The 13,184-nt window shown below is 49.0% G+C and overlaps 1 protein-coding gene across 1 annotated transcript in view; it reads left to right on the top strand.

Moving 5' to 3' along the window:
• Positions 1-44: 44 nt before the first annotated feature.
• Positions 45-13,184, top strand: part of Nt5m (5',3'-nucleotidase, mitochondrial) — a 21,475-nt gene continuing 8,335 nt past the window's right edge. The window contains exons 1-3 of the mRNA XM_005349961.3: positions 45-798; positions 5,270-5,370; positions 10,926-10,986. Coding sequence (XP_005350018.1) covers positions 556-798; positions 5,270-5,370; positions 10,926-10,986 — 405 coding nt within the window. The 5' untranslated portion in view covers positions 45-555. The remainder of the gene's footprint in view (positions 799-5,269; positions 5,371-10,925; positions 10,987-13,184) is intronic.

Below are 13,184 nucleotides of genomic sequence, written 5' to 3'. Positions count from 1 at the left end.
GAGAGAGAGAAGAGAGATTTGAAGGTTTACCTTTTACCCTCTGATATCTTTAACTTTTATAAGGTCATGGTTGCATACAACCAGCAAGAGGATCATGCACAAAAGGCATATATGCCTTTACCTGTGCCTAACTTGAAATCCTCCCTGGCTATATACTTCAGAATGATCAGTTGTTTAAAAACCTGTGTCCACAATCTGTTTGTGTGGCCTTAGGATGGCTGAAACTTGTCTGTTGGGGCCACAGCTCAACGAAGTAACTGCTCAATAAATACCTAAGGGCACAGACTAGTTTTCTCAGGTGCTGGGCTCCTTCCTCCATCCTCCAAAGTTACTGCTGGATGATTGCTCCAATCAGGCTCTCCCAAACGCTGCAACCTGGGGCTGGATGTCCCAGGGGGGCAGCAACCCGCGTTTGCGCTCACCTTCTCCGGGCGCGTATCGCTTTAAGGGCGGCGGGGCTGCGCGCGGGCCTCGCTCTGGGCCGGAGCCTGCGCGTCCGTGTCCCCGGCGAAGGCTGCGTCTGCCGCCGACCCAGGGCGACTAGCAAGCGGGGCGATGCTCAGGTTGCGCGGTTGCTGCGCGCGTCCCCGCGGCGCTCCGGTCCGGAATGAGCGGAGCCGGGCGGGCAGCCGCGCCCTACGGGTGCTAGTGGACATGGACGGCGTGCTGGCGGACTTCGAGGGCGGCTTCCTCCGGAAGTTCCGCGCGCGCTTCCCGGACCTGCCCTTCGTGGCGCTGGAGGACCGGCGCGGCTTCTGGGTGTCGGAGCAGTACGGACGTCTGCAGCCTGGGCTGAGCGTGAGCACCCGCAGACCCCTCAGCCGTGCCCCGCGGGAGGGGAAACCGAGGCCGCAGCTGTCCAGCCCCAAGCCAGCCCGACTTCCCCATGACCTCTGGCGGGTCGTTCTGTACTACAGGGCTTCAGGGAGGACCGGGGCCATGGCGCTAGGGGACCCACCGCTCAACAGCTGCAGGCTGGTCACCTGGGCTTCTAGCCCTAAAAAATCTGTCTGGATTCTCTCTCCTTCTTTCCCTCCCTCCCTCTCCACCCTCTCTACCCACTTCCCTTTAGAATTGGAGATTGAACCCAGAGTCTCCTGAAGGTTAGACAAACTCTCTGTGACCTACATCTCCAAGCCTCTTACTTTTTTGTCTTTGTCATTGGCTTTCACTAACTTTACTGGCTGCCCTTGGACTAACTCACTCTGTAGCCTAGGCAGGCCTTGAAATTTTGATCCTCCTGCTTCAGCCTCCCAAGAAGCTGAGATCACAAGCCTGTAACACCAGGCTGGGCTTGGGTTTTAAATTCTTGGTGTATTTGGCCTCAGATAATTTGTTACATGGAAAAAAAATAGACTAAGCATTATGCCTCCGTACCCCTACGCAGACATGGCTATTTCTCTCTCCCCACGAATTTGACAGTGTCCTCACCCTCCTCCTGCGCTCCAGTCCGTGGAAGCATATATTTCAGTGATTCCGTGGCTAGAGAGTATGACTTTCCGGGTGTCACATGGGGAGTCAGAGTCTAGGTAGAGTCAACTTCCCTCTTGACCTGTATAAGGCCCCTGGGCAACCCCCTCCCCATGGCTAGACAGCTACCCAGGCTTTTTGGTAGAGAGAATGTAATTTGGAGACTTAAACTACTCTATGAAAGGAACAGGGGAATTTGCCCAGCATTTACCTTAGAGAATGAGAGCCATCTTTCAGTTGGCTGCCCAGAGGCCACGGCTAGAGGAGTGGATGGTGAGAAGGTGATATATACCAGGTTAGTAACACCTAGTTTTTCACATTCTCCAGGGACTGTGATGTCAGTAAGGTAATGAAGGAAAAGACACACAGACAGAAAGCTGGGTACAGCCTAACTGCTCTTTGCTGGAGAAGCCTCAGCACCCCTGGAAGTTCAGGGCATTCATTGTACAGAGTTGGACAGAAAGGCGGGTGCATACAGGTGAACAAGGGGGCATGGCTTGTGGTGGACAGCTGGGTCTGGGAGACAGGTTTAGTTCACCTAGGTAGGAGTCATCTGCAGGGGAGCAGTCTGCTTGTGGCAAACATCCAGGGGAGAAAGCTGGGGTGGACATTTTCTGCACACACTGTCAAAGGCTTTCCCGTGCTCTGGGCCTCATCCCAGTGGGAGGCTTTGCCTTTCCTTCATGGCTCTGCCTCTGTCAGCAACACGCATTCACTCTGGACTTTCTCCAACCCCTGCATGGTCCACAAGAAAAACCTGTTCCCACGTCAGAGGATAGCAAGGCGTGCAAGTGGGATTCCAACTCAGCATCCTGCCCGCCTGCCGCACGTGTTTCTTTTTTCCCCCACTCTAATGTCCTGTTCCCTGTTGTGCTTTCTCTTTTAATTTCATCAAGGTGCACAGCCCAGTGGTAGAGGATTGCCTAGCAAGTGTAAGATGCGAGGGTTCCTTCCCAGCCCTGCAACTCTCCCCCCAAATCCCAGACCGCTACATAATAAATCAAGCACCTCTACAATAACTTGGTTTATTGAGGTACTGGAAGGGGACGTGGGACATCATTTCGTTCATTCTCAGATGGTATTTCTGCAGACAACTTCCACAGAGCTCCCAGGCAGCTGACATCTCCCAGTGCTGAGAACTATGAAAAGCTTTAAGGCAAAGGAAACAATCACCTGGGTCACCTCTGTAGCCTCAGCAATCAGTTACTGCCTTGCACTTGTAGATGACTGACCAGTGCTCAAATTTGGGGGACACAATTTCCTTATGAGATTGCATTAAATTTATTGATTTATTTGTTTAGTTTGATGTGTGCGAGTGTTTCGTCTGCATACATGTGTGCTATGTGCAGTTCTGGTTTACGAAGGTCAGAAGAAGGTATCAGAGCCTTGGAACTGGAGTTCCTTGCAGATGTTTGTGAGCCACCATGGAGGTGCTGGTGACTGAACGTAGGTCCTGTGCAAGAACAAGTGCTCTGAACTACTGAGCCATCTCTCCAGCCCCGGGAATACATTAATGGGATAAAATAAGATCTACCCAGACTCTGCAAGCAGTCTTGCTCTAAACCAGTACCATCAAGAAGAAGACTGCAACAAAGACTTAGCGGTTTTAGCATAGTGGCCGCAATTGCATAGGCTGCATGAGGCCCTGGGTTTCATCAACAGCACCGTAAAACAAGGAAATGGTGCAGCGGCTCAATAGCTCTTTGTATAGCTACTCCAGGCCCAAAGGGACCAATTCCCATCTTCTAAGTGCAAAGTGAGAGAGCACAGGGAAGAAGGAGGGGATGGGAGGAATCATTGATTTCCACCTCATTCCTTTTCCAAGCCTCAGCTCACTGAAGGATCCCCCCCCAAGCCTGCTTGTGACCTAGTTGTCTGAAGTATCAGTGGTTAAACCTAACAGTCTAGGTATAATGGCTGCACTCATTTTTACTTTGTGTTCTTACCCCTTGGTATTGGGAAAACCCATTCCAGGATCCCCATGGTACCAAAGTCTATAGATGCTCAGGCCCTTTGTGTAAAATAGCATGTATTGTGTATGACCTGTATAGTCCTATATAGGTCAGCCCTGCTGTAGGAGACATAATATGAGTGCAGTGTAAATGCCATGGAGATGGTTTTAAATACTGAATGCAATACTGGGAGTAATGACATAGTAAAAGCCCTCTGAGCGTTCAGTACATAGTAACTCCCCCTAGTATTTTTGTCTGTGGTTCTTTGAATCCATGGATGTAGACTCCGTGGCTCCAAAGAGTCAAGGAGTACCTTTGTCTTTATTCCTTTCGGTTTCACAGTACTCTTGGAAGGAAAGCAGGCTGAGGTGGAAAGAAAAGCTCATTTTAGCTGTCTTAGACTTCTCTGTTGTTAGGACAGAGAACTGAGCCCAAGAGAGGGCACTGCCTCTATCAGTGCTTCCCAGGGAGCTGGGAGGCCAACTACAGGCTTGGTGTTGGAACCCCGTGTCTGTCCTGTCTCACCAGGACTTTGGGAGGAAGAGATGGGTCTTGTCTTTGTGTTCTTGGTGAGAAGCTCTTTGAGAGTGGTGACCAGCCCAGTGTTGGCCCACAGCAAGGGTCATACTGACTCCATATGTGAGTTCAAGTCCTGATGGCATTACCCCGAAGTGGCCTTGAAGGAAATCATGCTTTTTTTAAATTGTGGACCAGCAATCTTTGGTCCTTATAGGCTGTAAGGGTGGAACTTGAGAATATGTCTCAGTATCAGTGTGCTTGCTCAGCCCGTGTCGTTGACAAGGGGATGGGTGCTCTTTAACCAGGCATTGGTGTTCCTGTGCCACACACATGGATAACACTGAGATGCTCCGCTCTCGGAGGCTGAGATGTCTTACTTCCCCCTCGCCTGGCCCTAGGGGAGATCTGGCCAGCACTCTGGGAACATGAGCTCTGACCTACTCATACATGGTAGAAAGGGGATCCTTACTCAGCCACTGTTTTGCTGTATGGCATCAGTTTTACTATAGCTAAAAAGAGGGTTTGTATTTCTTTCTGAGACAGGGTTTTATTTTGTTGCCTGGCCTGACCTCTCAAGTAATGGGACTAGCATGGGCCATTAGGTCTGGCACAGGGTCTGGATTTTGGCTTTCAAATTTATAAGCAACAAAATCCCTTTTTGGGAGGCAGAGGCGGGTGGATATCTGAGTTCAAGGCCAGTTTAATCTCCATAGAGAGTTCCAGGACAGTCAGAGCTACACAGAGAGATCCTATCTCAATAAAATAAAATAATGTCTTGGTTCCTAGCACATAAGCCAGGTGAGAGCACAGCTGTTCTGATCGGTGTGATGAAGCACCTGGGGCCCTCCTAGCTCTCCGTTTCTCAGCTTACCGTGTTTCTATCCTTGAGGACCATGGTACACTTCGGGATCTCTGAGTTCCTTCAGCTTCCAACTCTAGTGGCTCTTTCATTGTGACCATGCATGCATTCCTTCGGCCCCTGCTGTGTGCTGTGTGCTGTGCGCAGTATGCTGGCTGTGCTAGGCAAGCCTAGCGCACGTGTACTGAAGACTGTCCTCAACCTAAGAACACCAGGTGGCTCTCCCCGAACTGACACCTTAGTTTGTCTCTGCTGTGTCCTAAGAGAAGTCACATCCTTTCTGAGAGGGGGGATCCAAGCACAGGCCAACTCCTTGTGATTCCCCCAGGACATGGGGTCTGCGGTGAGTGTAGGGAGCCTTGAACCCCCTTCCCACCTAGTAGCAGCCCTGCCCAGCTGTGTGTGTTTCCAAGAGGAGGGTGGTGGGACAGTGGGGACCTGGAGGTGACTTGCTTTTTTGACTTCTTAGGAGAAAGCCGTCAGCATCTGGGAGTCAAAGGATTTCTTTTTTGAACTCGAGCCTCTGCCAGGAGCCGTGGAAGCTGTGAAGCAGATGGCCAACCTGCAGAAGTAAGTATGCCTTCCTGCCTTGGGACTCTATCTTTAGCTTGCTGTTTTGCCTTTCTCTCCTCGGCCCTACAGAGGCCCATTGCGTTGTCATTGCTGACCCTGGCAAAAGACCTTGCAGGCACATGCTGTGGGCACCAGCATGGGCTTTGCCCACCAGGAAGTCTGGCTTGCCATTGTGAAGTAGCCACACAGGGCGGAAGAGCCTATTCAATTGTCAAGTGCTGAACAAAGGGGGAGCAGCAGGCCTCACCTGGAAAAGGGGGTTCAGAAAGGACAGGGTGTCATCTTGTTCTGGCGAACCGAGAGCTTGTGTGTGGTGGAGCCCTCACTCAGCACCCACCCCCTACCGTCCTCTGGAGCCTATTGGAGCTGTGGACAGTGTGCGTCCCTGAGAGCTTTTACAGCCTTATTGACGAACTCCAGATCGTGTGGCTTCCCCATTTCAAACGTACAGTTCAGTGGCTTTTAGAACACTTACAAAGTCATGGAGCCATTGCTACTGTCAATTTCAGATTTTTCTTCACCCCCTAAAAGAAAATGTCAAACACATTAGCACACTGCTCATTCCTGCCCTTCTATGGTTCCTCAAAAGCCACTAATCCACTTTCTGCCTCCCGGCCTTTGCCTGTTACAGACAGTTCATATAAGTGCTGCCATCTAGTGTGTGGTCTGGCTTCTTAATGATTTTAAGGTTTATCAGTTTTGTAGTAGCTGCCAAGGCTCACCGTTTTAATCTTGCGAGTGTGTGACGGGGGTTGGGGAGGGGGCAATTCAGGGCATTTTGTATGACAGGCGAGTGCTGTAACCATTGAGTTACACCCCCAATCGAACACTTACGCTTTTGACAACCGAATAGTTCCCATTGTATAGACAGACTGCATTTTGTGTGTCCATTCATTAGCTGGTGGATGTTTGGACTGTTTTCACCTTCTGACTCTGTGAATATTGCTGCTGTGGACATTAGTGTTAGCATTTGTTTGAACATTTGAACACTTGCTGTTACTTCTTTGGGGCATAATCAGAGTAAAACTTCTAGGTCATAGGATAATTATATTTAATGTTTTAAAGACCCACCAGGCTATTTGCCATTAATTTCAGGAAGACTGCAGTTTCTTGATGTGTTTATCAACACTCATTACTGTCTCTTATTTTTTTTGCTGTCCTGGTGGTGGCTGTGACTGTGGGTCTCTCATTGTGGCTTTTCTTTTTCCTGTGTTTTCTTTAAGATTTTAACTTTAGCTCTTAAACAAATCATTTTATTTTAGGTGTATGGTGTTTCATCTGCATGCGTGTCTGTGCCCCACATGCATGTTTGGTGCCTGTAGACAGCAGATGAAGGTGTCAGATTCCTTGGAACTGGAGTCACAGATGGTTCTGAGCCAGTGCTGGGAATAAACCCGGATCCTCTGGAAAAGCAACTGGTGTTTTTAACTGCCAAGCCTTCTCTCTAGCCCCTTAACTTTGGGTCTTACTTTCAGATCATGATCCTGCCTATCTTTCTATCTAATCTGTCTGTCTGTCTGTCTATCTTTGTGGTGCTGAGGCTGTCTGTCTGTCCGTCCGTCTGTCCGTCCATCCATCCATCCATCCATCCATCCATCCATCCATCCATCCATCCATCCATCCATCCATCTATCCATCTATCCATCTATCCATCTATCCATCTATCCATCTATCCATCTATCCATCTATCCATCTATCTATCTATCTATCTATCTATCTATCTATCTATCTATCTATCTATCTATCTATCTATCTATCTTTGTGGTGCTGAGGATTGAACCAAGGGTTTTGTGCATGCTAGGTATCATAGTTACTTTTCTATTGCTGTGAAGAGACACCATAACCATGGTAACTTATAAAAAAAAGCATTCAATTAGGATATTGCTTAAAGTTCCAGAGGGTGAATCCATATCATCGTGGTGGGGAGCATGGCGGCAGGCAGGCAGGCAGGACACTGGAGCAGTAGTTGAGAGTTTATATGTTTTCTTCAGGATGGAGGCAGAGAGATTGAAATTTGCCCTGGTGTGGGCTTTTGAAACCTCAGAGGCACTCCCAGTGATACACCTCCTCCAGCAAGGCCACACCTCCTCCAGCAAGGCCACACCTCCTGAACTTTAATAAACAGTCCACCAGCTAGGAACCAGACATTCAAATGTGTGTGCCTGTGGGGCCATTGTAATTGTAATTCAAACCACCAGACTAAGTGGATGCTCTGGTTATGCCCCAGTTCCTCTGGTCCCTTTTTTTTTTTTCCCCAGATAGGTTCTCACTAGTAGCTCTGACTGGCAAGGAGCCTGCTGTGTAGACCAGACTGACCTTGAACAAATGGAGATCCACCTGCCTCTGCCTTCTGAGGGCTGGGATCAAAGGCACACACCACCATGCCCAGCTCTTCTCTATGCGCTGTGAGTCCGGAAGAACTACTTTTGTGTGTGAGTATCTAATAAGCCCAGCTCCTTTTGTTGAGAAGCCTATTATTTCTCCCATTAAATTAATTGTCTTGGCACCCAGTTTAAAGTAAATTGACCCAAAATATAAGGGTTTACTTTGAGATTTGCCCATGATATTTCTTTACATGTAACAAACTGGATGACATCAATGTGATACGGTCTTCATTGTGCTGTATATAAGTGCCTCTATTACTCTCCACTTCCAAATTCTAGTATGAGGCTGGTGGGGATGGTTTGCTGCCACGTTTGAGTTTAACCTCAGAATCCACACAGTAGAAGGAACAAACCTATTCTGGTAAATTATCCTCTGACCTCCACATGTGTGTCCCCCACACAGTAAATGTGTAAATCCAAATCTGACAAAATGCAGATCTGTTACCACCCGGGGTCAGAGGAGGTCGGAATGGGTACTGATTGCTTAATAGGGTTTCTTCTGTAGGTACTAGAAATATTCTAAAAGTTAAGTTGCAGTTGTGTTAGTAAAACCCTTCACATACACTAAAATGTAGTTAATTATATACTTTAAATGGATAAATATTATATTCTATGGATTATATCTCAGTACAACTTAAAATCAGGCTAGGAGTAGTGATACACACCATAACCTCAGCCTCAAGAGGCAGAGATTGGCGGATTTCTGTTGAGTTCAAGGCCAGTCTGGTTTATATAACAAGCTCCTGGTCAGCCAGGACTACATGGTGAGACCCTGCCTCACAAACCATATAAAACAAACAACAACAAACCCTAAAATAAAACAAAAAAATGTTAAAATCAGTTTGACTTTTAAAAAGATACAAACTAGGTGCGCCCATCCACTGAGACGGTGGGGCTGATCTAATGGGAGCTCACCAAGGCCAGCTCGACAGGAACTGAAAAAGCATGGGATCAAATTGGACTCTCTCGGAACGTGGTGGACAGTGAGGGCTGACTGAGAAGTCAAGGACAATGGCACTGGGTTTTGATCCTACTGCATGTACTAGCTTTGAGGGAGCCTAGTCTGTTTAGATGCGCATCTTCCTGGACCTGGATGGAGGGGGGAGGACCTAGGACTTCCCACAGGGCAGGGAACCCTGACTGCTCTTTGGACTGGAGAGGGAGGGGGAGGGGAAGGGAAGTGGGAGATGGGGAGGAGGCGGAAATTTTTAATAATAATAATAATATACAAACTGGGGCTGGAGAGATGGTTCAGAGGTTAAGAGCATTGCCTGCTCTTCCAAAGGTCCCGAGTTCAATTCCCAGCAACCACATGATGGCTCACAACCGACTGTAATGGGGTGCCCTCTGCTGGCCTGCAGGATTACACACAGACAAAATATTGTATACATAATAAATAAATAAATATTAAAAATAGATACAAACTGCTAATATGTTCATTTAGCAGTGTGACTGAATTATTGACTGAGTGCAAGAAGCCAGACAGGAAAGCAAACTCCAGATGAAGTTCTAGGACATACAAAAGCAATCTGTAGTGGAGAATACAGCTTGGTGGGGAGGGTGTCTTCCGCCCTTGACCACGGTGATCCCTCTTTGTGGCATTCATATCCTACAATTTACCAAAAATTTCTTTTTTAATAAGTGCAGTTTTCAAAACTTTTTATATTTTGTGTGTTTACCTGTATGTATGTGTATCACATGCATGCTTGCATGTCAGCTGTATCTCAGTAAAACTGCTTAAAACCAACCAGTTTGAGCCAGATGGTGCCTTGTGTAGACCCATCTACTCAGAAGTCAGAGGGATTATATGAGCACAGGAAATCAAAGTGAGTCAGGACAATAAAAAGAGTCTGTCTGTGCCTCCTCCCCACATAAAGGGTTAGTTTGGATGGAGGAGTTAGAATTGACCAGGCTGTCTGTATCGCGGTTAAAGAGTTGAGTGTAGGCAAAGCTTGGGACTGAGAGTTGAACAAGTCATTCTAAGCTCTGGAGTAGTGAGCATGTGGTGGCAGCAGGGCGGGACGGGGAGATGGCTGCGTGGCCCGGACCTCAGCAGTAAGGCGCTGGGAGGAGCAGTGAAGAAGGGGAAGGCAGCTTGTCTTCCTTCCCACTGAGGCTTGGGGGTGTGAGGAAAAGCTTGTCTACAGCTGGACCTCCGGTGAGGCAGCTTTCAGAGAGGCTGGGCAGATACTGTCACCCTGCCAACAGTGTCGTCTCTGCACCCGATGTTTTCCTGAACACTGAGCAGGAACAAGCAAAACCCCCAGAGGCCACCAGACAGGCTTCCACAGAACTCCCCAGGGACTAATTTGCCAAAGAGAGTTGGAGAAACAATACTCTTCCTGACTTGATGGGCCAGCACATACAGGTGCCAGAGCAGAACACAATGCTGTGACTCTTTGGGACAGGATAATGTTGCTGGTTGGGCATCCAGTCTGTAGGTGTGAGGAGGAACAAGCACCTGGGAAGCCCTTTTTGGCCAGGATCAGCAACCCAGAGCTGTGATGGTGCATTTATCATGCAAAGCCCGTGTCCCCTACCCTGTGAGGCCACAGGGCAGGAGAGCTTGTCTCAGTGGAGCCTGGCTCTCTTCCTCCTCCATCACCTGACAGTTATAGCCAGGTGATGGAGGGTAGCAGGTGATGGAGGTAGCAGGTGATGGAGGGTAGTTTTCTTTCAACCAACTGGGGGTGCAGTTCTCTTCCATCTGTCTATGGGGTCTGCAGTATTTTTCCCTTTATTTTCTCCCTCCTCCCTTTCTGGTGCAGAAGAAGAAACCCAAGGCCTTGTGACACATCTTTTCTACCATTGAGCCCCCAGCCCTCTGCATCCTTTCAGTGCTGTGCCTGTTACCAATGCTTCTTTCTCTCCCGTTTTCTTACTCAACTAGAGTATGCATTAACCCAGCTAACCTTCTGGGTCTAGTCCTCTAAAATTGCCCACCTCAGAGTTTGTTGCCTTTGATCAGGGTGTATCACTGTGGCTTCCCAGGACCTTTGAATCAGGCAGGAATTACAAGCTGTAGCCTTTCGTGGGGAAGATCAGAACAGTGGGTTTTCCCGTGACAGGTACTGGCTTAGACCCTGGCAGGGCTCCGCTAGCAGAGGTGGGCAGTGCACGGTGATGTGGAGATAACCCTACGGCTCACTGTCCTTTCTCTCCCGGCAGCACCGATGTCTTCATCTGCACAAGTCCCATCAAGATGATCAAGTACTGTCCCTATGAGAAGGTAAGGAGTCTATCCCAGGCGAGGGCTGCTGTGTGGCACAGGGCCCCGTCATGGTGCTCCCTGCCTCTTTGTACCAGCCGGAGGCTCTGTCTCATGTGCTGGATGGATGTGTGACAAGCTAGGTGGGAAGGGTACCTGTCACACTTATCAGATATGCCTGGTCCAGGAAAGTCTGGTAAAGCAGGGATGAAGGAGAGAAGCATGTTTAGGGAGGGGTCAGAAGCTCAAGGACATCCCTGCGTGAACGAGTTCTCTCATCCATTCCCACACTCACTCCCGTGGTTCTGGGACTGGAACTCAGCATCCTGCCTGCCAGGCAAGCGCTCTGCCACTTAGCGCCATCCTCAGGCTTATGTGAAAAGTCTGACCAAGAGCTGGCGTGGTGGGCTAAACTGTAATCCCAACACTCAGTAGGCTGAGACAGGGGGATTGCTAATCCGGGCCTGCCTGTGCTACATAGTAAATTTGAGGCCAGTTTGGGCTACAGTGAAATTGTTATGCCCCCCCCCCAAACAAAACAAAACAAATCAGAAAGAACATCTAAGCAAGGAAATGTGAATTTTTTTTCTGTGAGCTCCTTTGTCTAATGAGAGAAGCAGAGTGTTATCAGTGGGGAGCTCTCCGCACATTAGAAGCTGCAGGCTGCACTCTGCAGGGAGGACTGGACCCCACACCTTGCGGTTTCTCAGATGCTGCTATGTACTCAGGAGGCTGGCCTCCCATCTTCATGCTGAGGGCTTCTGAGCGTCTCTATCTTCCTCTTTTCCCACACCTGCTGTCCTCGCCTGGAGCTGTTTGTGTGCCCTGCTCCAGGAAGAGCCCACACTCAGGCAGTTACTGTGGGTTATGTGGGCAGTTGCTGGGTCAGCTGGTGGTCATCCAGACCCCTTTGAACTTTCAAGGCTAAGCTCATTTTAGCCAAGGGTGTGGGTGTTCAAGCACAGCTCCTGGGGGTGGAATGAGGAGCGAAGGCTGGGTCCTCTCTTCATATCAGGGCACCAATCCACAAAGGAGGTTCTGGACCAAGTAGGGACTGGTTAGAAATGGACATTTCAGTAACATTGACCTTTAGAGTTAGAAACTCTGGGAGTGGCACTGTGGTCTCAGCCAACTTGCCAGGTGGTTCTGCTAGACCCCTAAACTTGAGCCACTAAGGTCAAGTGGTTGGATGACTGGCCAGTACAGGCACCCTGGTGGCTGTCAGAATCTACAGACACTTGAGTCCCTTTATAGAAACTCTGGTGGTATTTATACACCTCCCCGTCCTTGAGTACTGAAGCCATCCCCAGGTGATTCCAGTACCTCATGCAGTTATGCGTACCTTTGCTGCAGTTGCTCTACAGTTTTGCGTAGGGAGCGATGATGAGAAAGTCTGTAAAAGTTCAGTTTAGCTGCGGTTCCTGGTTTCCATTGCTCATGCTGTGCCTCGTGCTGTATACCGGCTCTACTAGCAGTGTGCTCTTCCCCGGCCTTCCTCTGGCCCTCCATGTAAAATGGATCCTGTTTCCTGTGGATTCTGTTTCTGAAACATGTCTGGCATCTTTCTGCTTCTCTTATTGCTGCCCCTTTGAATTTCTTTGAAGAACTAATGAGACCTCACTAATGGATCATGTTCAGCCCCATGCTAATTTCTTCCCTATAAAAAGCCTAGCCCCACAGCCTGCCTGGCTCTTTCCATTTGAGGAGCCCCCACCCTTCTGTGTTTTATGCTGTCCTTGACTTGTAGTATGGTTTGAATGTGAAACACCCTCCATAGACTCATGTGACCGCTTAGCCCCTGGTTTGTGGTGCCGTTGTGAGAAGTTGTGGAGCCTTTAAGAGATGGGGTCTGGCTGGTGAATGTGGGTTACTGGGGGCAGGTTTATGGGCTGGAAAGCCCGCTTCCAACCTGAGATTCTTGTATCTCTATTTCCCAGATGTGAGCAAGCTTTCCCATGCCTTCCCTGCCATAATAGATTGTGTGTCCTCAAACCATGAGCCAGAACCGATCCTTTCTTCCTAAGTTTGTTCTTCCAGGTTCTTCACTGCACTGACAAGCAAAGTAACCAATGCAGTTAGCAACGTCCCTCTCTTCTGCACGCCTCTGGTCAGATGCTCACCGCATTTGCCTTGTCCCTCCCCTCTGCACGCCTCTGGTCAGATGCTCACCGCATTTGCCTTGTCCCTCTCTTCTGCACGCCTCTGGTCAGATGCTCACC

This window comes from Microtus ochrogaster, chromosome 7 (genome assembly GCF_000317375.1).
Source record: "Microtus ochrogaster isolate Prairie Vole_2 chromosome 7, MicOch1.0, whole genome shotgun sequence".
Taxonomy (NCBI): Eukaryota; Metazoa; Chordata; class Mammalia; order Rodentia; family Cricetidae; genus Microtus; species Microtus ochrogaster.
This window is presented reverse-complemented; position numbering and strand designations above follow the sequence as displayed.